This window comes from Osmerus eperlanus, chromosome 7 (assembly GCF_963692335.1).
Source record: "Osmerus eperlanus chromosome 7, fOsmEpe2.1, whole genome shotgun sequence".
Taxonomy (NCBI): domain Eukaryota; kingdom Metazoa; phylum Chordata; class Actinopteri; order Osmeriformes; family Osmeridae; genus Osmerus; species Osmerus eperlanus.
In genome coordinates, this window is record NC_085024.1 from 5,205,376 (window position 1) to 5,230,123 (window position 24,748).

The 24,748-nt window shown below is 43.6% G+C and overlaps 4 protein-coding genes across 7 annotated transcripts; 2 read left to right on the plus strand and 2 right to left on the minus strand.

Moving 5' to 3' along the window:
• Positions 1-628: 628 nt before the first annotated feature.
• LOC134023882 (uncharacterized) lies at positions 629-2,914 on the plus strand. Of its 3 annotated transcripts, none has more exons than XM_062466238.1 (8): positions 629-723; positions 851-1,150; positions 1,271-1,591; positions 1,700-1,765; positions 1,931-2,092; positions 2,289-2,345; positions 2,440-2,496; positions 2,609-2,914. In XM_062466238.1, exons 1-8 carry the CDS (start codon positions 642-644, stop codon positions 2,620-2,622), a joined length of 1,059 nt encoding a protein of 352 aa, XP_062322222.1. In that variant the 5' UTR covers positions 629-641; the 3' UTR covers positions 2,623-2,914. The 3 variants fall into 3 exon arrangements, with proteins under 3 accessions (XP_062322222.1, XP_062322223.1, XP_062322224.1); XM_062466239.1 differs by having other exon boundaries at positions 2,292-2,345; XM_062466240.1 differs by having other exon boundaries at positions 1,703-1,765.
• Positions 2,556-4,624, minus strand: LOC134023884 (uncharacterized). The gene is made up of 6 exons (XM_062466241.1): positions 4,356-4,624; positions 3,938-4,240; positions 3,590-3,847; positions 3,363-3,470; positions 3,179-3,204; positions 2,556-2,988 (listed from the first exon to the last, which is right to left on the minus strand). The coding sequence occupies exons 1-6, from the start codon at positions 4,540-4,542 to the stop codon at positions 2,866-2,868; spliced, it is 1,005 nt and encodes a 334-aa protein (XP_062322225.1). The 5' UTR covers positions 4,543-4,624; the 3' UTR covers positions 2,556-2,865.
• A 7,434-nt stretch (positions 4,625-12,058) lies between these two features.
• Positions 12,059-19,222, plus strand: LOC134023885 (choline transporter-like protein 4). 2 transcript variants are annotated; one of them, XM_062466242.1, is made up of 21 exons: positions 12,060-12,478; positions 12,585-12,624; positions 12,721-12,794; positions 12,911-12,989; positions 14,840-14,939; positions 15,026-15,157; positions 15,282-15,342; positions 15,471-15,585; positions 15,748-15,831; positions 15,927-16,039; positions 16,159-16,281; positions 16,643-16,742; positions 16,845-17,043; positions 17,167-17,426; positions 17,624-17,718; positions 17,838-17,941; positions 18,079-18,152; positions 18,252-18,322; positions 18,459-18,553; positions 18,655-18,739; positions 18,994-19,222. In XM_062466242.1, the coding sequence occupies exons 1-21, from the start codon at positions 12,430-12,432 to the stop codon at positions 19,107-19,109; spliced, it is 2,169 nt and encodes a 722-aa protein (XP_062322226.1). In that variant the 5' UTR covers positions 12,060-12,429; the 3' UTR covers positions 19,110-19,222. The 2 variants fall into 2 exon arrangements, with proteins under 2 accessions (XP_062322227.1, XP_062322226.1); XM_062466243.1 differs by lacking the exon at positions 18,655-18,739 and having other exon boundaries at positions 12,059-12,478.
• A 498-nt stretch (positions 19,223-19,720) lies between these two features.
• Positions 19,721-24,221, minus strand: LOC134023803 (steroid 21-hydroxylase). The gene is made up of 12 exons (XM_062466165.1): positions 24,104-24,221; positions 23,640-23,837; positions 23,371-23,460; positions 23,101-23,255; positions 22,754-22,849; positions 22,187-22,297; positions 21,951-22,037; positions 21,758-21,844; positions 21,548-21,661; positions 20,585-20,751; positions 20,139-20,242; positions 19,721-20,039 (listed from the first exon to the last, which is right to left on the minus strand). Exons 1-12 carry the CDS (start codon positions 24,219-24,221, stop codon positions 19,798-19,800), a joined length of 1,569 nt encoding a protein of 522 aa, XP_062322149.1. The 3' UTR covers positions 19,721-19,797.
• Between the last annotated feature and the right edge of the window lie 527 nt (positions 24,222-24,748).

Below are 24,748 nucleotides of genomic sequence, written 5' to 3' on the forward strand. Positions count from 1 at the left end.
TCACCTCACAAGAACAGTTTCTTTCCATCTGCAGCGGGTATTATCAACAAGGCCCGGCCAGGACCCCCAATTGACACTAACTCACATATAAAATACTGAGCGTTACATTAATGTTTCTCTGTCACACAGCCTGTACTTTATATTAATATTTTATTTTGCACGGTTTTGTTAGTATTTTTTTGTAAATTTGGTAAAATGTCTCACTTTTTAAAGATTCTTATACAGTATGTGTATGAACCTGCCCACCAAAGTGAATTCCTTGTGTAAACTACTTTGTGATCAAAACTTATTCTGAATTCTAATTGGCCATTGCCACTTGTACAGTAGTCTCTCTAACCTCTCTAACACTAGGTGACACTATAATACAAATAACGTACTGCTCGGGTAGGAGCATACTCAATACATTACGTCTCTAAGGTGTATTAATTTAAAAACGTTTACATTTCAAAGATATGGGTATAGTGTAGAACTATGCTGTTTCCATACAGCATAGTTCTAAATGCTTCTCGTGTTGTACTGACTATTTTATTTCCAGTGTGTGAATTCATAATGAAACTAGACCATAAAGACCAACTTTGTGAAATGTAGAAGTGGGAATAGGTGGAGTTCTAACAAGAGTAGACTAGATGTGTAATTGAATCATGAGTCCACATACACAGACAATGGCAAAGTCCACCAAGTCGTCAATGTTAGTGCTACTGATGCTGATATCAGGATGTATTGGTGAGTATTGTCTGGAGAGTTTGTGAGCGCACTGTCTAGATAAGATAAAACAAGGAATCTTTGTTATATGTATTTGCAAGCATGTTTTGTTCTGCTTTAAAAGTGCTTCCCTTTCCTTCTCATGAAGGTGAGGGGTTGCAGGTGATCACAGTCACTAAGGGAGAAGAAGCCGTCCTCCCCTGTACTCTGAGAACTCCCAGATCACAACAGAGCTGCTTTCATGCCAGATGGATGAAACAGACCCTTGGTAGTTCTCCGACCACATTCTCTGTGGTCCCAGATTCAGAACGAGATGGGAAAGCCTTGAACTTCAATGGAAACCTGACTCTGAAGGATGCAGATGAGCCTCAAGAAGGAGACTATACCTGCCAAGTCTGTGAAGGATTTTCTTGTGATTTGACAACAAACCTCACTCTGAAATTGAGAGGTAAAACAATACATCATCAAAAACTAAAACAGCACATTCAAATATGATAATCATTGAATATTAATGATCTTATCATGTATAAAGTATGTACAGATTTAACACGATTCTTTTCTTCTAAAGATTGCAAAGTGCTGGAAAGTGTGAAGGTGCTCCAATTTTCCACAGCTACTTTGCCTTGTCCATTTTACACAAGAGGAAACATCACCTGGTCAGAGATTAAAGGAGAGACAATTAAACCAATCCTTGAGTCCTCAAGTTTAAGTACGGAGTCCAGTCTGAACTCTGCAACAGCTGCAAATGGAAAAAGGAGGTTCCGGAACATCACAGCAGGGGATGCATCATTAGTCATAACCTCTGAGGAGGCTTCTAATATGTGGTTCAGATGTACTGTCTATGAAGGGCAAAACAAGAAATGCTCCGAAGTGAATCTGCAAGTGAAACGTGAGTACAGTATTTTCAAATACAGTCTTACTCAAAGATGCCTTGTTTATGTCAAGGGAAGATGTATAGTCATGCAATGGGCCCTGTAGACAATGCTCTGTCATCTAGCAGAAAAGGACAAACCGAACACTTCGACTTTATCAACACTGACAACAATGGTGACCACAGCACAAGGTAGACATTTGTTGACTTTTTAGTTTGAGTTATTTGAGGAAGCAAAATAAGGACTAGACGGCCCTTTTGGAAAACGTGTTTTGCTCCATGTGTATGAAAAGAACACATGGAGTTTTCACAAGCAATTCATTCCAACTTTGTCCTAAAAAGCTGTGTTCTCGACAGCTCCACGCACCTTTGCAGCCACATCAAATGAAACTGTCGTGAGTGTGCAGACTGAGTCGAGCAGTTGGGTTGTAACTCTTGTGGTCTCAAGTGTTACCCTCATCCCCACCATTGCACTAATTGTGGGACTGTACCGCAGATGGAAGACCACTAGACACACAGGTAATGCATGACCCCTGAAATGTGATGTACAGCAATTTACTTGACAAATTTGCTGAGGGATTTGGCAACGTATATTGTTATTATATAAATGCTGCTTCGCTTTCTACATGCACTATTTGTACATTGCTTTGGATAAAAGCTAAATTAGTACAATGTTACATTTTAAAATACATTATTCTGTTCACTGTGTATCAAGCAGTTACCTCAACATGGGCAAACCACCACTACGAATGTGTAGAAGTCCCAATTTCAGGTCAGGTTAATTTTTTTAAATCATGAATCAATTTGTCTACAATCTCAAGATACGTGGGCCACTTAATATCCATCTTCTTTTCTCACAATATTAGTGGTCAATGAAGAGCATACATCTCTGCCGACTGACCAAGAGGAGAGCCTATGTACCTGTGAGTTTCCAAATCATAACACTGACAATATCACACCTTTTTCCTTTTTTATTGCGTATTTGATCATTCTTTTATGAGTAAACGTAATCTCGATTCATCTTTTTTTCTGCAGTTATATACGAGTGAAAAGGATGAACTGCACTTCTGCTTTTCTTTGACATGTTACGATGAGTGTTCCAAGACTTTCTTTCCAAAGTGTAATCTCAAGTGTAGAAAGTGTGCCAATGTGTATTTCTTTCTAAAATATTTGAAAGTTTTAATTTTAAACAATTTCATTGTTGTCCAGTTTTTATAAATGTGATTACCTGGGTTCTGGTTAATGATATTTAATCACTTTATGCAATATCTGTATAAGACATAATATGACATTCAGTTCACAGCTTGTAAAACATCATATAAACAAGAATTGTTATCTGTACTGTTTGCTTCTCTTCTTGGTTGCTGTGAATTGGGTGGTAGTCCGTCGTGAACAACTTCATATACATGGGTGGTCTGTCATGAGCAGATCAGCAATATACACGTCACTGAAGCAGTTTTCAAAATTATTAGTACCAGCAAATTGTGTTGGTACTAATCACAACTTGGTGTGATTAAATCAAACACAATTTGTGTGGCGTGGGTGAGCATGTTGTTATTGTTGTACATTGCACTCTTTTTCTGTTCTACAAACAAGTCAACTTACCATTCCAATAGATCCCTGTGCTTCCTCTACAAAGAGACAAATAAATAAATACATTTCACTGTATCAGTCTTTTGAACAGTAAATGTTTGACAGAGAATGTTTTGCCTGTATCCTACTTATTCTACAGTTTACACATCTGTGTCAGGAAAGTGAGAAAACTTTGAGCAAGCGAAAACCCACAGACCTGTATCTCTCCTGAACTTCTTCCTCAAATAGTAGACACTCCCTCCAACCAGGCACAGCAGTAAGATCAGAAGAGGGACTAACCATGCAACCAAAATCCCTGTTCGATCTGCAACAGAGAACACCGATTACACATTTTACTAAATTGTCTTGTTCTGGAAGAAACAGACAAGGAATCTAGTTTAAAAGAGGTCAAATGCGTCCAGATGTATATCCAAATGATCTCACTCTCTTGAACTGGCCACTTTTTCGTCGCCATTTTGACCCCTTCTCTGTACACAGAACAGAAGGCTGTCTCAATGCTGTTCGGATCTGGCAGGAAGAATGTAGACACCAGGGTTTCATGGTCTTTTCTTGTTCTCAGCTTCGCATCTGGGCTACTGGGTGCCCAAGTTAAATTGAGGTCTTGTCCACATGCTCCCCCACACATGAGCAAACAGGTCAAGGTGAGGTTTTTTCTACCTGGAGAAGCCCACTCTGCAGTTACTGGGAAAATAAACAAGATATGTTAAGCTATTTTCTCAATACATCTTTAAATACAACCTTAAATTCGAGTGAGAATCCCTAAACACTCACCCTCTAAAGTGTGTAGTTTGATTCTGTTGAGGGATACATTGAGGAGTGAACATGTGTAATACCCAGAATGCAGTGGTCTCACTTTGTTGATGACTAAGGAGGAATCACGGTTCATATGGGTTTCAGGTATCTCCCTCCTTGAGCCTGCTGTAACAGTCTCTGATTCAGATAGACGGACCAATGAACTTTCTTGTTCACTTATCCTTCTCCACCATGGACTGCCACCCTTAACCAGAGAGGATGCATTGTCACAGCGAAGTGACACTGACTCACCAACCACAGCAAACACTTCCTCAATACCAACTGAAAGGCAGAGACAGAACAGTTGTAAACTGCTTGGATTCCACTCGTAAAGTTCTGGTAGTTTTAAATATTGACAAAATTATACATGTTATAAAGATTTTGATAAGTAGCCTACCTGGAATTGATGTGGTGTAACTGTAGCTGGTTTTCATGCCATTAATGTCAGTTACTTGACATGTCCATTTCCTGTGATGGTCTGACTTCTTGGGTGTGATGATCAGTCTATGATAACAAGCATTTACCTCATCTGTCTGAAATCTTGTTCCAATTACCTCTGTTTTGTCTTCATTAAGCCACTTCATCTCTCGTAGAATTGTATTGTTACAATAGGGTGTTCCAACAAAGGTACTGAAGTAGCACTCAAGCTGAATGTTTGTTTCCACTTCAACCTGATAAACTAAATTAATTAGAGAGAAAAAAAATGCCAAAATGATTAAATTATTCTACAAATAAAAACCAATGTACTGTATATTTGTTACAATTAAGCACAACACATACCTTTTAGAAGCTCAAGTGAGATCTCTGATCTGATTCCTGTATCTTCACAAATGTAAACTACTCCATCCGATATGTTAAGATGGTAAATTTGCAGTGAACAGTCTTGTGCAACTGTCAGTCGACTGGCTTGTTCTTGGTTTGTAATTTGTCCTGATTTGACCACAAATCTGGGGATGCCATTTGGCCCTTCTTTCATTTTCCAGTTAATAGAAGAGCAGTATGTTGGTGAGGTTGAACCACATGATAAAGAAATACTACCACCCACGGAAGCAAACATTGTGGTTAGACCTAAGAAATGTGGAGCAAAGAGTATTGTTTCATTGTTCATGAATATGAAACCTTAAATGATGTTTAGTTGATTAAAAATAAATTACCTGAGGACTGATGCCCAACTACAATAACGTAGAGACACAGCATCGAAAAGTAATCCATTTCTATCTTTTTGCTATCTTCTTGAAATGTGTTTCCTGTGTTAAGTGAGTCTCGCTAGCATCCCCTCCCATCAACGTTCTTTCACCACTTACGCAACAGCAAAAAAAGAAAAGAAAGAAAAGAAGAAAAGAAAGAAAGAAAGAAAAAGGATAGTCAAAAACAAAAAATTGTCTAGGCTACTTTGACCATCAGACAAATAATAATTCGTAATTTTGGTTTTTGTCTCCAAATGATGACCAAAATGTTTGTATCCACCGAATAGGCCTACTGTATTGGGGTAGGAATATTTTGTTTGTACATTAATTAACCGGTTGATAGTGAATTGTAGGGTGGGGAAAAAAATCGATTCACATTTGAATCACGATTCAGTCTGCTAGCGATTCAGATCGATTCACAAATTTCAAAAAAATATTATTTTCTTTTACTCAGGTCATATGAAAGATACAAAATCAGTTGACTTTGCTTCTGTTGCAATTTGTCCTACCCTTTTTCATAAAATTACTGGACTATATAGGCTACAGGTCCATGTACGTGAGTTTAATTCCTTATCCCATCAAAACGGAACAAGCAGGAATAAGAAGTGACACCGTCAGGTGCTTGACCTCCTCCCTGTAGTGTAGTCTGTCACTGCCACAGAGTTTCACCTCCTCCCTGTAGTGTAGTCTGTCACTGCCACAGAGTTTCACCTCCTCCCTGTAGTGTAGTCTGTCACTGCCACAGAGTTTCACCTCCTCCCTGTAGTGTAGTCTGTCACTGCCACAGAGTTTCACCTCCTCCCTGTAGTGTAGTCTGTCACTGCCACAGAGTTTCACCTCCTCCCTGTAGTGTAGTCTGTCACTGCCACAGAGTTTCACCTCCTCCCTGTAGTGTAGTCTGTCACTGCCACAGAGTTTCACCTCCTCCCTGTAGTGTAGTCTATCACTGCCACAGAGTTTCACCTCCTCCCTGTAGTGTAGTCTGTCACTGCCACAGAGTTTCACCTCCTCCCTGTAGTGTAGTCTGTCACTGCCACAGAGTTTCACCTCCTCCCTGTAGTGTAGTCTGTCACTGCCACAGAGTTTCACCTCCTCCCTGTAGTGTAGTCTGTCACTGCCACAGAGTTTCACCTCCTCCCTGTAGTGTAGTCTGTCACTGCCACAGAGTTTCACCTCCTCCCTGTAGTGTAGTCTGTCACTGCCACAGAGTTTCACCTCCTCCCTGTAGTGTAGTCTGTCACTGCCACAGAGTTTCACCTCCTCCCTGTAGTGTAGTCTGTCACTGCCACAGAGTTTCACCTCCTCCCTGTAGTGTAGTCTGTCACTGCCACAGAGTTTCACCTCCTCCCTGTAGTGTAGTCTGTCACTGCCACAGAGTTTCACCTCCTCCCTGTAGTGTAGTCTATCACTGCCACAGAGTTTCACCTCCTCCCTGTAGTGTAGTCTGTCACTGCCACAGAGTTTCACCTCCTCCCTGTAGTGTAGTCTGTCACTGCCACAGAGTTTCACCTCCTCCCTGTAGTGTAGTCTGTCACTGCCACAGAGTTTCACCTCCTCCCTGTAGTGTAGTCTGTCACTGCCACAGAGTTTCACCTCCTCCCTGTAGTGTAGTCTGTCACTGCCACAGAGTTTCACCTCCTCCCTGTAGTGTAGTCTGTCACTGCCACAGAGTTTCACCTCCTCCCTGTAGTGTAGTCTGTCACTGCCACAGAGTTTCACCTCCTCCCTGTAGTGTAGTCTGTCACTGCCACAGAGTTTCACCTCCTCCCTGTAGTGTAGTCTGTCACTGCCACAGAGTTTCACCTCCTCCCTGTAGTGTAGTCTGTCACTGCCACAGAGTTTCACCTCCTCCCTGTAGTGTAGTCTGTCACTGCCACAGAGTTTCACCTCCTCCCTGTAGTGTAGTCTATCACTGCCACAGAGTTTCACCTCCTCCCTGTAGTGTAGTCTGTCACTGCCACAGAGTTTCACCTCCTCCCTGTAGTGTAGTCTGTCACTGCCACAGAGTTTCACCTCCTCCCTGTAGTGTAGTCTGTCACTGCCACAGAGTTTCACCTCCTCCCTGTAGTGTAGTCTGTCACTGCCACAGAGTTTCACCTCCTCCCTGTAGTGTAGTCTGTCACTGCCACAGAGTTTCACCTCCTCCCTGTAGTGTAGTCTGTCACTGCCACAGAGTTTCACCTCCTCCCTGTAGTGTAGTCTGTCACTGCCACAGAGTTTCACCTCCTCCCTGTAGTGTAGTCTGTCACTGCCACAGAGTTTCACCTCCTCCCTGTAGTGTAGTCTGTCACTGCCACAGAGTTTCACCTCCTCCCTGTAGTGTAGTCTGTCACTGCCACAGAGTTTCACCTCCTCCCTGTAGTGTAGTCTGTCACTGCCACAGAGTTTCACCTCCTCCCTGTAGTGTAGTCTATCACTGCCACAGAGTTTCACCTCCTCCCTGTAGTGTAGTCTGTCACTGCCACAGAGTTTCACCTCCTCCCTGTAGTGTAGTCTGTCACTGCCACAGAGTTTCACCTCCTCCCTGTAGTGTAGTCTGTCACTGCCACAGAGTTTCACCTCCTCCCTGTAGTGTAGTCTGTCACTGCCACAGAGTTTCACCTCCTCCCTGTAGTGTAGTCTGTCACTGCCACAGAGTTTCACCTCCTCCCTGTAGTATAGTCTGTCACTGCCACAGAGTTTCACCTCCTCCCTGTAGTGTAGTCTATCACTGCCACAGAGTTTCACCTCCTCCCTGTAGTGTAGTCTGTCACTGCCACAGAGTTTCACCTCCTCCCTGTAGTGTAGTCTGTCACTGCCACAGAGTTTCACCTCCTCCCTGTAGTGTAGTCTGTCACTGCCACAGAGTTTCACCTCCTCCCTGTAGTGTAGTCTGTCACTGCCACAGAGTTTCACCTCCTCCCTGTAGTGTAGTCTGTCACTGCCACAGAGTTTCACCTCCTCCCTGTAGTGTAGTCTATCACTGCCACAGAGTTTCACCTCCTCCCTGTAGTGTAGTCTGTCACTGCCACAGAGTTTCACCTCCTCCCTGTAGTGTAGTCTGTCACTGCCACAGAGTTTCACCTCCTCCCTGTAGTGTAGTCTGTCACTGCCACAGAGTTTCACCTCCTCCCTGTAGTGTAGTCTGTCACTGCCACAGAGTTTCACCTCCTCCCTGTAGTGTAGTCTGTCACTGCCACAGAGTTTCACCTCCTCCCTGTAGTGTAGTCTATCACTGCCACAGAGTTTCACCTCCTCCCTGTAGTGTAGTCTGTCACTGCCACAGAGTTTCACCTCCTCCCTGTAGTGTAGTCTGTCACTGCCACAGAGTTTCACCTCCTCCCTGTAGTGTAGTCTGTCACTGCCACAGAGTTTCACCTCCTCCCTGTAGTGTAGTCTGTCACTGCCACAGAGTTTCACCTCCTCCCTGTAGTGTAGTCTATCACTGCCACAGAGTTTCACCTCCTCCCTGTAGTGTAGTCTGTCACTGCCACAGAGTTTCACCTCCTCCCTGTAGTGTAGTCTGTCACTGCCACAGAGTTTCACCTCCTCCCTGTAGTGTAGTCTGTCACTGCCACAGAGTTTCATGCATTAACTCTTCCCCCCACTCATCTACACACCATACTCCACACATGTAAGGGATACTTTTAAGGGGAAAAAAAGTCACACTATTATAACAAAAGTTCTGTCAAGTTTCATGGGTAGTTTTGATGGAGAGTAATTGATGGACAGATATAGGTTGGGGCTCTCACTGGGCTACTCAAGGATATTTACCTTTTTATTCCTTAGACCAGTAGTCACCAATCCTGTTGCAGGAGAGCTCCCTTTGTGTATAGGTTTCACTCCACATGGCCTTAGCTGCAGTTAGTGAGTGGTTGCACAACTAACTAGCACACACACACTTTAAGGTGTACTTTTTTCTGTTCCTTTGTGATGCAACATTCAAGTACCATACAAAGTCAAATGACTTTCAACACCTAACTGCTGCCTTTTTCTTTCTGCATGAAATACTCAATCTGAAAAATACTAAAAATACACAGCTGGAGGAACATTTGCATCATGTTACCTTAATCATTGCATGGGCTCAGAAACACCCTGCAGAACTCATTGTTTGTGAACACAGTTTGCCGTGCTATCCACAAACGCAGGTTAAAGTTCTATCATGCAAAGAAGAAGCCATATGTGAACATGATCCAGAAACACTGCCATCTTCTCTGGGCTAAAGCTCATTTAAAATGGACTGAGGCAAAGTGGGAAAAATGTTCTGTGGTCACATAAATTGAAATGTGAAATTATTTCTGGAAACCATGGATGTTGCGTCCTCTGGACTAAAGAGGAGAGGGACCAACCGGCTTGTTATCAGCGTTCAGTTCAAAAGCCTGCATTTCTGATGGTATGGGGGTGCATTAGGGCCTATACAAGGGTCAGCTTGCACATCTGGAAAGGCACCATCAATGCTGAAAGGTATATACAGGTTTTAGAGCAATATTTGCTTGCATCCAGGCAACATGTTCATTTTCAGGGAAGGCCTTGCATATTTCAGGAAGACGATGTCAAACCACATCCTGCATCTGTTACAATAGCATAGCTTCATAGTAGAAGAGCCTGGGTGCTAAACTGGCCTGCCTGCAGTCCAGAACTTCACCAGTTGAAAACATTTGGTGGATCATGAAACAAAATATAACAAAGAAAACCCAGGACCGTTGAGCAGCAGGAATCCTGTATCAGACACAAAAGGGACAACATTCCTCTCCCACAACTCCAGCATCTGGTCTCCTCAGTTCCCAGACAGATACAGACTGTTATTGAAAGAAGAGGGAATGATACACAGTGGTGAACATGGCCTTGTCCTAACCTTTTTGAGATGTGTTGCTGCCATCAAATTCATAATCACCGTATATATTTCCCTTAAAATGGAGGGGAGCACCTGACTCAGGTTTCTACTTTGACTCCCTTAAAAGGGAGTCAGGTGGCAGAGCGGTGAGGGAATTGGGCTAGTAATCCGAAGGTTGCCAGTTCGATTCCTGGTCATGCCAACTGACGTTGTGTCCTTGGGCAAGGCACTTCACCCTACTTGCCTCGGGGGAATGTCCCTGTACTTACTGTAAGTCGCTCTGGATAAGAGTGTCTGCTAAATGTAGAATGTTACATTTCATCAGTTTAAACATTTGATATGTTTTCTTTAGTGAATAACATATGGGTTTATGAGATTTGCCAATCATTGTATTCTGTGTTTTATTTTATTTTTCACTGTGTCCCAACTTTTGGGGAATTGGGGTTGTGTATTGATCAAGTTAAAAGGGAAACTTCTACTTTGAAAGAGTAGTGCTGACTATACATTTGGCCAATGACAGGGCTTTCACGTTTGGCTCCACCCACGTGAGATCAATCGAAATATCAAGTCGTTTTACGGTTTATATGTAAAAGACGAGATAACAAAATAAGAAGTCAAAATCCGTTTTTCAGTTTTTGAAAAAACGAATAAACGGATTGACAAACAATTTTCTTAAATCCGTGTATCATTCGTTCTTTCATTTTTCAATTGATAAACCAGAAACCAAAAATTATTCGTTTTTCCGTTATTCAATTGAGAAACCAAAAACGAGAAACCAAAAACGATTGTTTTTCTTGTTATTCAATTGAGAAACCAAAATCCAAAAACGGGGCACTGACCGAAAATGATTTAGAAATTGTGTTTTTGGTGACCCGGAAGTTGTTACTCATACGTTGGCTGCGCGCAGTTTGCAGTGTAACCAGCGCGAGAAACCATGGAAACGAAAGGAGCGTCCACCAGAAAACACAAGGAAGAATGTAGATAGATCCCAAACTTGAAATGGAATGCAATTTCAGTGTATATTTTGTTGTATGTATTATACTTATGTTTTTCATGCCAACAATGTTAATAAAATGATCAAATGCATTCAGTGGCACTCATAATTTCTCTTTCACCGAAAAAATGTGGTTAGTGGAAATTCTGATTGTTACCATAGCCACAATCAGAATTTCCACTAACCACATTTTTTCGGTGAAAGAGAAATTATGAGTGCCACTGAATGCATTTGATCATTTTATTAACATTGTTGGCATGAAAAACACAAGTACAATACATACAACAAAATATACACTGAAAGTGCAAACATTCCATTTCAAGTTTGGGATCTATCTACATTCTTCCTTGTGTTTTCTGGTGGACGCTCGTTTCCATGGTTTCTCGCTCTGGTTACACTGAAAACTGCGCGCAGCCAACGGGCGTATGAGTAACAACTTCCGGGTCACCAAAAACACAATTTCTAAATCATTTTGGGTCAGTGCCCCGTTTTTGGATTTGGTTTTTGGATTTTGGTTTCTCAATTGAATAACAAGAAAAACAATCGTTTTTCGTTTCTCGTTTTTCGTTTCTCAATTGAATAACGGAAAAACGAATACTTTTTTGTTTTTGTTTTTTGGTTTATCAATTGAAAAACGAAAGAACGAATGATACACGGATTAATTAGTGCCCTGTTTTTGGATTTGGTTTTTGGATTTTGGTTTCTCAATTGAATAACAAGAAAAACAATCGTTTTTCGTTTCTCGTTTTTGGTTTCTCAATTGAATAACGGAAAAACGAATACTTTTTTGTTTTTGTTTTTTGGTTTATCAATTGAAAAACGAAAGAACGAATGATACACGGATTTTCTTATTCCTGCTTGTTCCGTTTTGATGGGATAAGGAAACTCACGTACACGGACCGCTACAGACCAAAAATACAGGCTAGCTCTAATTAAATTACTAGTAGCTATCTCTGACACACACTTTAAAACCGACGAACGAATATTATTATAATAAAAATAAATTCTACATTGGTCCACAAAAAACAATAGCCAGAGATAGGCTACACTGGATTCTTGGTTAGCTAGCTAGTTGTCATGTACAGTAGGCTACTATATGCTAAACAAGAAAGACAAGCTGTTGGCCTGTATGGCACGGCTATCACTAAGGGGTGCAAGGTCAGGGGTATGATGAGTACAAGTTGGGTATATCGGATAGAACACATTTTATTCTGTAATATTTAATACAATGGATATACTACTTAATTTGACATCGACAGTTTCAACTAACTCACAAGTGCATTAGGCCTACTAAACAGTTGGCTACGGCAACGGCTTGTGTTGCTTTGGCAACGTACGCGTCTATTGCGTCATAGTGGGTTATCTCGGTAAATTGAGATTTCACATTCATCTCTCCGTTAGATCACAGCTGAACTCCTTAAACAGGGGCCTAACTTCATCTGTATGAGGACGTTTTTACCTACAAAACCGTTAATAAATGTGTCGTCCTCTCCGCAACAGCGGTAAAATGAAGCCAGTGAATCACGGTGAGTTTATTAATCTAACATTGTGCGTTTAGAAAATACAACACCTTGAACTCTTCCTACAACCCAATCATATATCATAACCGTATCCTCGGCTTTTTTATTCTAGGCCCTTATGACCCTCTCTTTTCTGGACTGATCCGTAAAAGGTTTGCTAAGAATGGTCGCTCGGTATTACTAATTAACGGCAGTTACTATAATCAGTCAGACACTATTTTGAGTTAATTTTGCAACTTTATTTACAGACATTGCACAGATGCGGCCTGTTGTACTCTCTTCGTGGCAACAGTTGCTGCCTACATGGTTGTGGGAATTCTGGGTAAAACCGCTCAACATTTTGAGATTATTTCCTCTTTGAGTGATATCACTCTTTCTCATAGCAATAAACCCTAACCACTGAGAGGGAATAACTACCTTTCTCTCCCTGTCCCCCAGCTTGGCTGTTTGGAGACCCTCGCCACGTTCTCTTCCCCAGGAACTCGACTGGAATGTTCTGTGGTACCGGTATGAATGCGTGAGTATCTACTGTAGGTAGTCTCCTTCTCATTGGTGTCTGATGGTGGAGGGGTAAGCATGATGTACAGTCATTCATCCTGTAAGCCACTTCCTGAAACAATCAACATGGTGTAAAGGAGATACAACACAGGCATTTTGCTTGTTAGTATCCTGTCATTGGGTGTGCTCAAGCCTTCGGCGAGAGCACAACCTTTGTTCTCTCACATATATATTATTATTATTATTTTTATTTATTTTTGCCCCCCTAAAACTCAGTCAATATTTGGCCTACATAGACAACGTAGGTGTCAAAAGTTTCGTCTTGGTAGCGATTGAGTTGCTTCTATTGGAATTTACGTTCCGTTGCATGGTTTAGGCTGAAGTTAAGTTTTTGTGGCGAAAAGTGAAGCTAACGGTGGCTAATTTGCTAGCCACAGTCACTGACGTTACTAACGTCACTACGTCACTAACGTCACGAAAACACGCGTGACTACCTTTGGCAGAACATTCGTTTCGCATCTGTTAACTTGGGGGATAGCTAGGCTAACTATAGCTTTACTGCAAGGCAGCTGCAGAAACGCCACAAGCAAAGAGGCCAGGGTGATAACTATTTACTCATTTTACTTTGTGATATGACACACAATTGTCATGTGTAATGTAAAGTATAAGCTGATATTATTAAGGAAGTACATCTACTTTCGGAAACAGTAGTCTACTATTTCACTGAAGTATTAGCATCATGACATTAGCCTGTGTTGCCCGGGCAACACATACTACAGTGGTCTATGATGCATCTGTTTTCAATCGTTAAAATAAACAATCCTCACAAATACATTTTCGTTGTAGGATTTATTATGACATTACATTACAAGTAAACGATTTGTTGGTGAAATTATCATTACCTGTGGTTTCAAACCAGTGTTGCTCACTGCAACGCTGTAGCCTACGCGAGACACTACAAAAACATCTACACAGCTGTAGGAAGTCAAACGGCGACAGAACATGTTCGGCACTCCCCTTACTTAAACCAAAAGTCTATCTAACTACTAACCTTAACTTCATTGCCACAGCCTAAACTTTGTCAATCTGTTCATGAAAATAATTAATTTCAGCCTAAACCGTACAACGGAAGGTTAAATCCAATTCAACCAACGCAATCGCTACCAAGATGAACGAACACAGCAGTACTGTAGTCTACTACTGTACCGTAGTAGTACAATTTACCGGGGCAGCTTCTCCACACAGGGCTATATCCCACTTGTTGTTACTGACAATGATCGCTACCAGTGAGCTTTTTATGAAAGCGATTTTCCACTAAATAAATGTCAAGCTTATTTACGTTTTTGGGGGCATATTTTCAGTTAGCAGAGGGTACTGTTTGAATCGCGATTCCATCTTCTACTGCCGGTAACGTCGTAGAATAATCTTCAAAGGGGGTTCTTTATTCATGAATGAATGCAATATGTGTAGGCTAAATTCCTTAAAATATCACGAGAAGGGAAAAACTTAAAAGGACGTTTAAGTCATAGAGATTAAGTCAATTTTTACACCGGTCTGCCAAATTTATTCGTTTTGATTCAACGATGAGGCTGCCTCTTGCAGGGGAAATGAGAAGACATCTAATTTCATTCTACACTACACTCGTATTTTCAGTTGTAAATGAGCAGCAAAAAAAATGCTTTTAAATCTATGTAATCTTTATAAATAATAAGTATGCATTTTTATATAAAATATACAGAAATATCAGTTGTAAAAATGTCATTCAAAAACGGACCCCTGTGCAACCGACGCAAGCAAGCACACCCTACAATTTCCCCAGAAATTGTACCCTCTCTAGTTCAGTAGTGACATTGTACTTTGTGTTGTCAGGAACAAGCCCAGCATGTTCTATCTGGACATACTGAAGTGTGTCACCACTACCAATACGATGGCTGCAGCACTGAATGGTCGTCAGTGCCCTACAACACAGGTGATGTCAGTCAGTCAAGTCAGTCACCCACTCACCACTCACCCACTCACTCACTCGTTCACTCGCGGGTCTCTCTTGCACGGCAGGTGTGCGTCAAAAAGTGTCCCTCACGGTACTGGATGTTACCAGAAGCTGCTTATGAAGCAGATGCCATCCCCATGGACTTTTTCCCGCGGCAGTACTGCGACCCCAACTTTGACCTGGCAGAGACAACACTGGTACAGTCCATTCACTGGAGTCGATTGTAGTGCTATCAATTGAGTTATTGACAGTTAGGATCAGGACGATACAAATAACATTTGATTTGATCATGCATGTTGAAGCTTCTCTTTGATTGTTTAGACTGTCCAAGACATCCTTGATCAGGAACTTTGCCCGTCCTTCTATATCCCAAGTGAACCAGGTAAAGTGGTTTAATTGGGTATTCTTTAATGGATAATCAAATACATATCTGAGATGAGTAATATATGACATGGGTGTGTAGTCATGTATAGGTCACTGAGTTTGTCCATATTGTGATGTCACACTCAGCTTTGGGGAGATGTTTACCCACTCAGGCTGCTCTAAGAAAGATGCCCTCCAACTTCACTTTGCCTGGAAAGGCCGACGTCAACGAAACTGTTACTAGTATTACCACAGCCATTCGGTAGATATCCCTGCACCCACAAGACTTAGACGTAGAACAGTGGATGTACTGTAGGTGTATGTGATAGTACTGATGATGACAATGACTGAGCAAATCGACCTACCTCTTTATTAAGTGTATGTAAACATAACCTTTTTTTTTTTTTTTTTTTTTTACCTCAAGCTCCCTAATAACAGGCTATAATACCAAAGCCGTAGGAGTTAGGATATTTGAAGACTTTGCTTCTTCCTGGTACTGGATATTACTGTAAGTCTGAAAAAAAAGATTATTTGTTGTGTCTCACATGGTACAGATTGTTGTTGTGTAGGAGCTCTAAACCATTGTGTTTGCTGTGCTTTCAGTGGTATGATAGTAGCCATGGTCGTCAGCCTGGTCTTCCTGTTGCTGCTGAGGTATCTGGCCTTTGTTCTGGTCTGGGTGCTTATCCTGGGAGTGCTAGCCATGGGAGGCTATGGTAAGTGTGATGCCACGAAGCTTCAGAGCTGAAAAAAAGTATTCAGTGCTTTACAATTGCAATTGTATGTAAGCTTAATTTCCCCTTCCAGTGTCATATTTTTTTTTCTTTCCTTTTAGGTATATTTCGCTGCTACATAGAATATGCCAATTTCAGCAAGTCTAAAATGACTATTGGTGACCTCAGGTTCAAGGATAAAGTGTCCGTCTACTTTCAAGTCAAAGAGACATGGCTGGCCTTCTGTGAGTTCATTTTCAATTGTGTTAACTGCTGTCATTGTGCTTGTTTTGCTGGAAACATCAGGGGTTTTACCCTCTCTCTCTCTCTCTCTCTCTCTCTCTCTCTCTCTCTCTCTCTCTCTCTCTCTCTCTCTCTCTCTCTCTCTCTCTCTCTCTCTCTCTCTCTCTCTCTCTCTCTCTCTCTCTCTCTCTCTCTCTCTCTCTCTCTCTCTCTCTCTCTCTGTCCCTCTCTCGCTCTCTCTCTCTCTCTCTCTCTCTCTCTCTCTCTCTCTCTCTCTCTCTGTCCCTCTCTCGCTCTCTCTCTTTCTCTCTCTCTCTCCCTCTCTCTCTTCCTCCCTCTCTCTTTCGTTCTGTCCCTCCCCAGTGATCGTCTTGTGTGTGGTGGAGTTCATTCTCCTTGTGGTCCTCAGCTGTATCAGGAGGAGTGTGGTCACAGCTGTGTCTCTCATTGAGGAATCCAGCAGGTTAGATTCCGGATTCAGCTTTCACAGGTCGATCTTACAGGTACAGGAGTAGAGTACAACACTTGAATCGATCTGAGTTAATCATATCTGTTGCTCCTGCAGGGCCGTGGGTTGCATGATGTCCACCCTTGTATACCCTCTGTTTACCTTTGTGCTGGTGGTGGTGTGTGTCTCCTACTGGGGGATAACTGCTCTGTACCTGGCAACCTCCGGAATCCCTGTATACAGAGTGGTGTCTCTGAATAACACCATCATGCCTGGATGCAGCCCTATCAACGGAACACAAAACTGCCGCCCACAGGTAACAACAGCAGGGCTCATGGTTCAAGCGATGTTTGGAGTTACATGTGGGGCTATGCGTCCTTGTGAATCCCCTTAAACCCTTGTGTCCTCATATCCTTCCTTTTCCCTCCTCTCCTATCAGACATTCGACTCCTCAATCTACCCAGACTGCCCCGCGGCACGATGCCTCTTCTACATGTACGATGAGGAAGGGTTTTTCCAGAGGAACTTGGTCGTCCTCCAGCTCTTCAACGTCTTTGCCTTCCTGTGGTGTGTCAACTTTGTCATTGCCCTGGGACAGAGCACCCTGGCTGGGGTGTTTTCATCCTACTACTGGGCCTTTACCAAACCCACCGACATCCCTGCCTTCCCCCTGAGCCACGCTTTCATCCGCACGCTACGGTAAGACCTCAAACTGTGAGGGACTGGATCTTAGATTCATACCAGGAGGCTCACCTAGTCTTGAAGAGAGAAGACTTAGAACTTGTGTCGAAGCTAGCTGCGACGTTGCGATGGATCAACGGAGTGCTAGAACTTTCTCTGTAAGGTGAAGGAACGTCTGTGTGTTTGCTTCATGCTCTGGCCTCCGTCTACGATAGGTATCACGTTGGCTCTCTGGCGATCGGCTCCCTCACGCTCCTATTCTTCCAGCTCCCCAGGATTCTGATGGAATACCTGGACCGCAAGTGCCGTGGTACGGACTAAAACACCCATTCTCCCTCCTGTTTATGTAGATATAGCACACCATTGCTGAGTTCACATCTGATACCTCAGGCCTGTTGACGGAATGCCTCTACTGTCACGTTCTGGTAGATTCCAAAGGCTCGTGCGCTCGGTTCCTGATGACCTGCTTCCGGCCCTGCTCCATTTGTTTGGAGGGCTTCCTCAAATTCGTCAGCAGGAACGCCTTCATCGCGGTCAGTTTCGTCAGTTTTCACCTGTCTACTTTGGTTTAGCAGCTAGAAGTAGGCGTGTTCTTTTGTCCCTGATTAATGTTTTAAGCAAATGTGGATCAACTCTTATTTTGTCGTCTTTAAATCTGGACAATCCACAGATGGCTATGTATGGAGAGAACTTCGCTGTGTCAGCACAAAGTGCCTATGCACTACTGTTGAGGAACATTAGCCGGTAATAATACATCTATTTTCAGTTGAAAATGTAATAATGAATCTGTAGGGTTTGAGGGATTTACAGATTTTTGTTTTGTAATACCTCTCTTGTCCACAGGGTGGTAGTACTGGACGGTGTGGCCGACATGCTCTTGTTCTTTTGCAAACTCGTAGTGGTCACAGCAGTTGGTAAGGCCACGTCAAAACCCACCTTATGTTCACTTCCGACTCAAACATACAATCATTCGTAATTACGAAGGGCACCTTTATTTCGCATGTACCATAACACCCCTTTTTACGATTTAACTCACCTATGACGTAACAGGTGTGCCGGCCTTCTTCTTCTTCTCTGGTGGGATCAACATGCCCGAGGATGCCTTCCAAGCCAACATGCTCAACTACTACTGGGTGCCCAGCATTGTAAGTTGTAACTCGTCACAGCGGTGATGCGTATGCGCAGGTGTGTTGGTCATTGCGTTGAGAAGGTGTGACTGAGCTCGCCCGGTGCTGTCTTCCTCCAGACGGTGATAGTGGCAGCCTACCTCATCGCTCAGGGCTTCTTCAGTGTCTACAGCATGTGCATCGACACCCTCTACATGTGCTTCAGTACGTACCACTCCGCCGAGGGAACAGCAGATCGTAGCTCAGCAGATCATAGTAGAGTAGAGCAGGATAGGTTAGCGTAGAGCATGGCAGAGCAGATTGTAGCTCAGCAGATCATAGTAGAGTAGAGCAGGATAGGTTAGCGTAGAGCATGGCAGAGCAGATTGTAGCAGGGTAGAGCAGACTCGGTTAGAGTAGATTGGAAATGTAGTAGAACAGCGTAGAGCAGAGTGACCTTTGCCCTCTTGCTTCCACAGTGGAGGACCTAGAGAGGAATGATGGCAGTGTGCAGAAGCCATACGTTATGTCCAGAAACCTGATGAGAATCCTGCGCAAAACGCGCCCGGGGCAGTCCTTCCAGAAGACCAACTAACTTCTCTCCTTCACTCCCGTCTGTCCCTCCTCAATCCTCCTTTTCCCCCCTAACTCTTTTTCCCGCCTCACGTCTTTTCAATTTCTCTTTTATTAAACGCCATTAGCATTCTCTACCTGGCTACTATCTGTTTGGTCTAACAGACTCGGTGGAGGTCTGCGCTGTAATACAACTGGTTACAGTACTTCATAGACACCGAATCTAGCCGACTCTGCTGTTGGACTGTTGGCAAAGAAAGCTGTTGCCCAGAAATCTAAATCAGTCGAAGAAATAGTGTCAGAAATGGTTTCAGAAAGGGTGTCAGAAATGGTGTCAGAAATAACAATACCATAGTGAGTCTGTCTGCAAGGTTCTGTGTTAAGTGCTCAAGCTTCCCTCTTCTGCTTTGGTGGTATCAGTTTACTGCAATCGCTTGTTCCCCACACTGACCTCATGGGTCTCTTCCTCCTACTGGGCCACAGTTGGTTTTGTCTCGGATCTATACGAGACTGAAAGCATTCTAGGTGAAACTTCCAAGCAGCAGCAGTAGGCCACCCCTCATCATCACTGTCAATAAAAGCTCACCACTCCATCTCAAATATACAACTATTTTATTGATATTTACTGTAACTGTGTAAACTCCAGAGTATCAAAACGTCATCAGAATGAGATCACGACCCATCAGATAGCAGAGTTACTGTAGGAGACGTTACGTAGGTCTGGCACGCGCTACCACCTTGTAGGCCTTGGCTTTGAGCACCACGCTAGCCACGCCCCTCAGGTCTGGTAGAGCCTCGTTCACGGGGAGGACCAACTGGAAGTCACGCAGCAAGTAGGCCGTGAACAGAAAGAGTTCCATTTTGGCCACCGACTCCCCCAGGCACAGCCTGGCCCCGCCTCCGAAAGGCATGAGAGCACGTACCGAGGCCCCTCCGCCCTCCAGGAAGCGCTCTGAAAGAGAGAGAGAGAGGGGCTACTGTTAGTCTTTTCTGGAGCTGCCGGGTTTGTGCTGCGCTGGGGATGAAAGGAATGCGCTCGACAGCCAAGCACCTGGTTTGAAGCAGTAGGGGTCGGTCCAAACTGCCGGGTCGTGGTGCGCTCCAAACAGATTAGGGATGATGACTGTGTTCTTGGCGATGAAATATCCTGCAATACTGACGCAACGACACTTGTTGAAATAACCTTGACAGGAAACAAGCTGACCCAGGAAAATGAGGAAATAGTATAGAAACTGAAGTTTGGCTCTGAAAGCCAAGAACCCGATTTAATTATATAATACCATAAATGATCTGATTTAGTGCATAATAAAAACACCTGATATATATTTTAGTGAAAGAAAACACACCAGATATGTAATAAAATAAGTACACCACATACATGATGTTAAAAAACATCAGATATATATTTGAGTTCAAAAGCATGGAGTTCAAAAACACCAGAGGTACAGTGTAACATAAGAAAAACAACCCGGAGGTAGAGTTGTGTCTGCGGGTCACCTGCTGTCCCTGATGGCTCGGTGAGGGACCGCCAGCGGTGCCACCGGCCTGAGCCGCAGCACCTCACTGATAACGGCACACAGCACCGGGAGGCGGGGTCTGTCGCTGTACTGAGGGTAGCGTCCACCTAGCTCCCTACACATCTCCTCATACACCAAGCTCTGCACCTGGACAGATACATAGAGATTTCAATCATCGACATTTAGTTGGGTGAATACTGGTAAAGTGGGACAGTTTATCTTTGTTATCTTTACATGTACTGTATATGCTTCCATTACTAAAAATCAACACTGAGCTCATCATAAGCAAGTATCAGATACAAAATCGATAGGTTTTGAGGCCATTTCCAGGGGTGACCAAGGGGCAACGACTCTGCTTCCTCCCACTGTACGTAAATGAAGCCAAAATATCCTGCATACAGGTTCTGCAATCTTGCGCTGGTGATGTCATTCGTAGTAGTGATCGGGTGGTGGAGCCGCGGTATGGAAGTCCCGATTGACACTCGCCCGACCAAATCGGAAGCACACACTAACCCCTTTTTCTATCGTCAAATAACAAATGATAAACAAACCGATCATAAAAATGAGCACTTGAACAGACATCAGCGTAATAAGAACTACCAAAAATGACAGAAACCATCTTTGAAAAAGAAGTATTAGACGTGCACTTTTTAGTTTGTCTCATGTCCCATCTGCTAACATGGAGGGGGTGGGACTTATGACCTATACCGCAGCCAGCCACATGGGGGTGATCAAGATGTTTTTGGTCACTTTTGATGGGCTTTTACTATGTCCATTGGTTTTTACAGTCATTGGGTGTGATGCACCATATTCATCACCCTTTCAGTGAAGAAATGTTCCCATTTGTGTGTCCCACAAGTATTCACCCTAATGTCTGATTTCTGATCTTATAAAAAACTACAAGTCCCAGAAGGACCCTGATATGCTGCATGGTTTACTGTACCTCCGGTCTGTGTAGGAGGAAGGCCGCTGTCCAGCTTAACCAGGCAGCAGTGGTCTCAGTTCCACCAATAAGAAGGTCCACTGTGGCCATGTGGACATGAGTGTCTGTCAGTACCTGCAGATAGACCAGTACACTGGTTGTATTAACCACATTATCATTAACCTTCAATGTCCTGATGAGTCAGTAGTACCATAGTCAACTAGTTCCTACCATTCCCTGTGTCGAGTTGGCCTGTGATTGGTCAATTCCTTGGAGAAGGGACCCTGTGATGGCATCCTCACATTTGCGATCTTGCATCTGCATTATTCGTTGACAGTGGACATGCATTATTGTACATTGTAAATTCCATGATTGGTGGATACGTTAGAAACCAGCAGCATTCCAAAACGTCTAACGCTGTAACCTTGTATTCATTCAGATGTGTTCTTATGATGTCATCTCTCCTCGCCACCTCTTTAAGAAGACGGGCAAACGGAGGATTGGGCAATTTCTGGAAGGAACGACAACAACAGAAGCTATAACGTGGTCTCAAACTGACATGATTTTCTGTAATGAAAGTTCTTTTGATAACAAGTATTTTCTATTGATACTACGTAGGATCTAGTCATATGTGTGGGTGAGTATGTAGAGTGTCCAGACTCTCAGCAGGGGGAAGGAGTCGAGTGCAGATATCCAGGGTGAGCCCCACAGACACACAATCTCGTTAAGACAGCTGTGCAGGCGCTGAAGCTCATGTGAGCTCTTCTCATACTGGAACACAAACATCCGGGTCACTACATATAATAGGATATTCCTGTCACAAGAGATGGCATACAGGGATATACATACGGAAATAACTAGATTGGAGAAGAGAACCATTTTTTTGTCAAACCACCATAACCACGTCTATAACCGTGATATATTCCATAATATATCCCTCATGGAATTCTTCATGCCTACATGAGCCACATAAGATAAGCAGCCTGTGTCCCTGAATGAATAGTCACTTTTTCCAGCAGCAATACATTTGCTCATTGGGAGTCTCAGTTTTTAGGATGTGCTGGCCACACTGTGTAAAAATACTTAAATACATCCAGTTTTGTTTTTCCAGCGACTAAAGCCGTATAAGAACAGACGAGCCTCCAGTTCTAATCCTGGGTCTCTGGTTGTCCACAAGAGACCCACACTCTGACAGAAGGACCGGCAGAGAGCCAGGAAGATGCTCACCTCTCTGCCGAAGGCTAGGGTGGTGATGACATTACTGGCCGCCACAGTGAAGTCCTCTGATAGGTCCACAGCCTGGCCCTGGTAGTCCAACAGCACCTGGAGGGGTCACAGTGAGCCTCTGCATTTGGGCATATTTGTGCTTCTAAATACATGGTGTATTTAAATGAGTTTAAACATGGATGGAAACATTGGTTTGTGATTTGGCCATGTCAGCGTGTGTGATTATTGGGTCACGTCCATGTACGCAGCTATTAGGTTGTCATAACTTCTTTCTAGAACTTAATTTCCACTTTTCTTCCTTCTTTCTCGTCACTGCGGGGGTTCTGAGCGGAACCCGTGTTTTCTACCTGTCTTAGGTGCAGGGCTTGTTTCTGGATGACACCGTGTAGAGACTGCTGCGTGCATCGCTGCAAAGCACTGTGGGCCAGGCGGCGGTGAGCCCTCCACTCGTCGCTGTAGTCACCCAGGGAGATGGAGCGCCCCCCCCCCGATACCACGTCTCCTGAGGGGGGGGGGGGGGTGGAGGTACGGACGCCGTTAGGAGGGGAAACTGTGGTCGGAATGTATTGTATTAATTAGCCCGACCGAGTGACGGCTGCCTTCGTTAGGTGTTTTACCCGTGTATGAATGCGGTCTCCCGGCAAAGTCGGACCATTTCTTCACCAGGGCTTCTCTAATGACATCGCCACTGTTTAGCACCACCATGGCTGAAACAGATAGCATTTTTCCAGAGTAACCCTAAAACTCCATCCATCTGCATAGCCGACCTTTTGAAATGTTTAAAACGTAACTCAAACCTCTGAATTCCTTTCAGATTTATTTAGGTCATGCTTTTAGAAGTGTTGTTTATCTGCCGAAACTAAGCAATGAGGAAATGTATATTTACTGGTGCTGCCAAGCTTGAGGCGGTAGATGTTGCCATAGCGCTGTGCCAAGGTAGTCAGGTGAATGGGCAGGTGGTCGTGTGCCAGCTCAAACATGTTGCCCACCAGAGGTAAGGGGGTAGGCCCCGGAAGGGAGGGGGAGGGAGAGGGAGAACAGGGGAGAAACTGATAGATCGAGGCCAGGAGTCTAGATTTAAGCGCTGTATTGAGGAAAAAGGGAACGTCAAGTAACCCCAAGCCTAATGATACTGTAAATAATCATTTTCATGGTAGTCTGGACATCCAACCTTGAGTGAGAGCTGCTGCTAGATTTGCAAGCAAAGTGGCAGAAATGCAGATTGGACCTGCCTCAATGTGGAGCATTACAAAGCAATAGTCTTATAATCTTATATCCTAACAAGTCTATGTGAAATGACTTCTTCGAAATCCTATTGTACATTGTAGTTATTGATATCATGTTAATTACCTTGTGTGAATCCCTGTGTGGATGTGTCATGGTGTCCAGCAGAAAAGGTTAGCAGTAACCACAGGGCTAGCAGCATGAGAAGAGCTCCCAAACTCACCACTGATATGCCCATTACCATCATGACTCAGTCCTTCACTGACTCCAAAAAAGACCCATCCTTTTGTCCTCTGCTCATATACTATATACCCACCTCATCCAGCCTTATGGTGTGAGTGTTTGTGTGTGTGTGGTGTGTGTGTGTGTGTGTGTGGCGTTCTTGCTGTGTGGGTACAGCACTCGGCTCAAGGTTAGTAAAATATTGTTTTCACCTTCATGTTTGTTGTAAAGGATCGAGGTGGTGAAGTAAAGACAAACAGACAAAGGACAGCATGTTTTAATACCACACAGGGAAGAGGGGAGCTCCTAGGTCTGGGTCCATTGTACTACAGGATGAGAATATCTAGTCTCAGTTACGGATGGCTACAATGCCCAGGTTAGGGTTAGGGTGCTCCAGCATGGGGCCTCTCCGAAGGTTGTGTTTTTAACCTTAACAGTGGACAGTGTTTACCCTGGTGGAGAGATGAACTGGGGCAGGAAAACAAGATGCTTCACTGGGGAGAGGGCTTTGTTTTGCTTTCATTGAAACCCAGAACCCCCCCCCCCACA

Coding starts and splice junctions, on each gene's coding strand:
- LOC134023882 (XM_062466238.1), top strand. CDS start 642: ATGAGTCCACATACACAGACAATGGCAAAGTCCACCAAGTCGTCAATG. Junction 1,592..1,699: donor AGTGAATCTGCAAGTGAAAC/GTGAGTACAGTA, acceptor TCTGTCATCTAG/CAGAAAAGGACAAACCGAAC. Junction 2,346..2,439: donor TGTAGAAGTCCCAATTTCAG/GTCAGGTTAATT, acceptor TCACAATATTAG/TGGTCAATGAAGAGCATACA.
- LOC134023884 (XM_062466241.1), bottom strand. CDS start 4,542: ATGAAGTGGCTTAATGAAGACAAAACAGAGGTAATTGGAACAAGATTT. Junction 4,241..4,355: donor TTACACCACATCAATTCCAG/GTAGGCTACTTA, acceptor TCTGCCTTTCAG/TTGGTATTGAGGAAGTGTTT. Junction 3,848..3,937: donor CAAACTACACACTTTAGAGG/GTGAGTGTTTAG, acceptor TTATTTTCCCAG/TAACTGCAGAGTGGGCTTCT.
- LOC134023885 (XM_062466242.1), top strand. CDS start 12,430: ATGTGTCGTCCTCTCCGCAACAGCGGTAAAATGAAGCCAGTGAATCAC. Junction 12,479..12,584: donor AATGAAGCCAGTGAATCACG/GTGAGTTTATTA, acceptor TTTTTATTCTAG/GCCCTTATGACCCTCTCTTT. Junction 17,719..17,837: donor CCTGGACCGCAAGTGCCGTG/GTACGGACTAAA, acceptor ACGTTCTGGTAG/ATTCCAAAGGCTCGTGCGCT.
- LOC134023803 (XM_062466165.1), bottom strand. CDS start 24,221: ATGGTAATGGGCATATCAGTGGTGAGTTTGGGAGCTCTTCTCATGCTG. Junction 20,752..21,547: donor TCCTCCTACACAGACCGGAG/GTACAGTAAACC, acceptor GTATCTGTCCAG/GTGCAGAGCTTGGTGTATGA. Junction 20,040..20,138: donor CCCCTACTGCTTCAAACCAG/GTGCTTGGCTGT, acceptor TCTCTCTTTCAG/AGCGCTTCCTGGAGGGCGGA.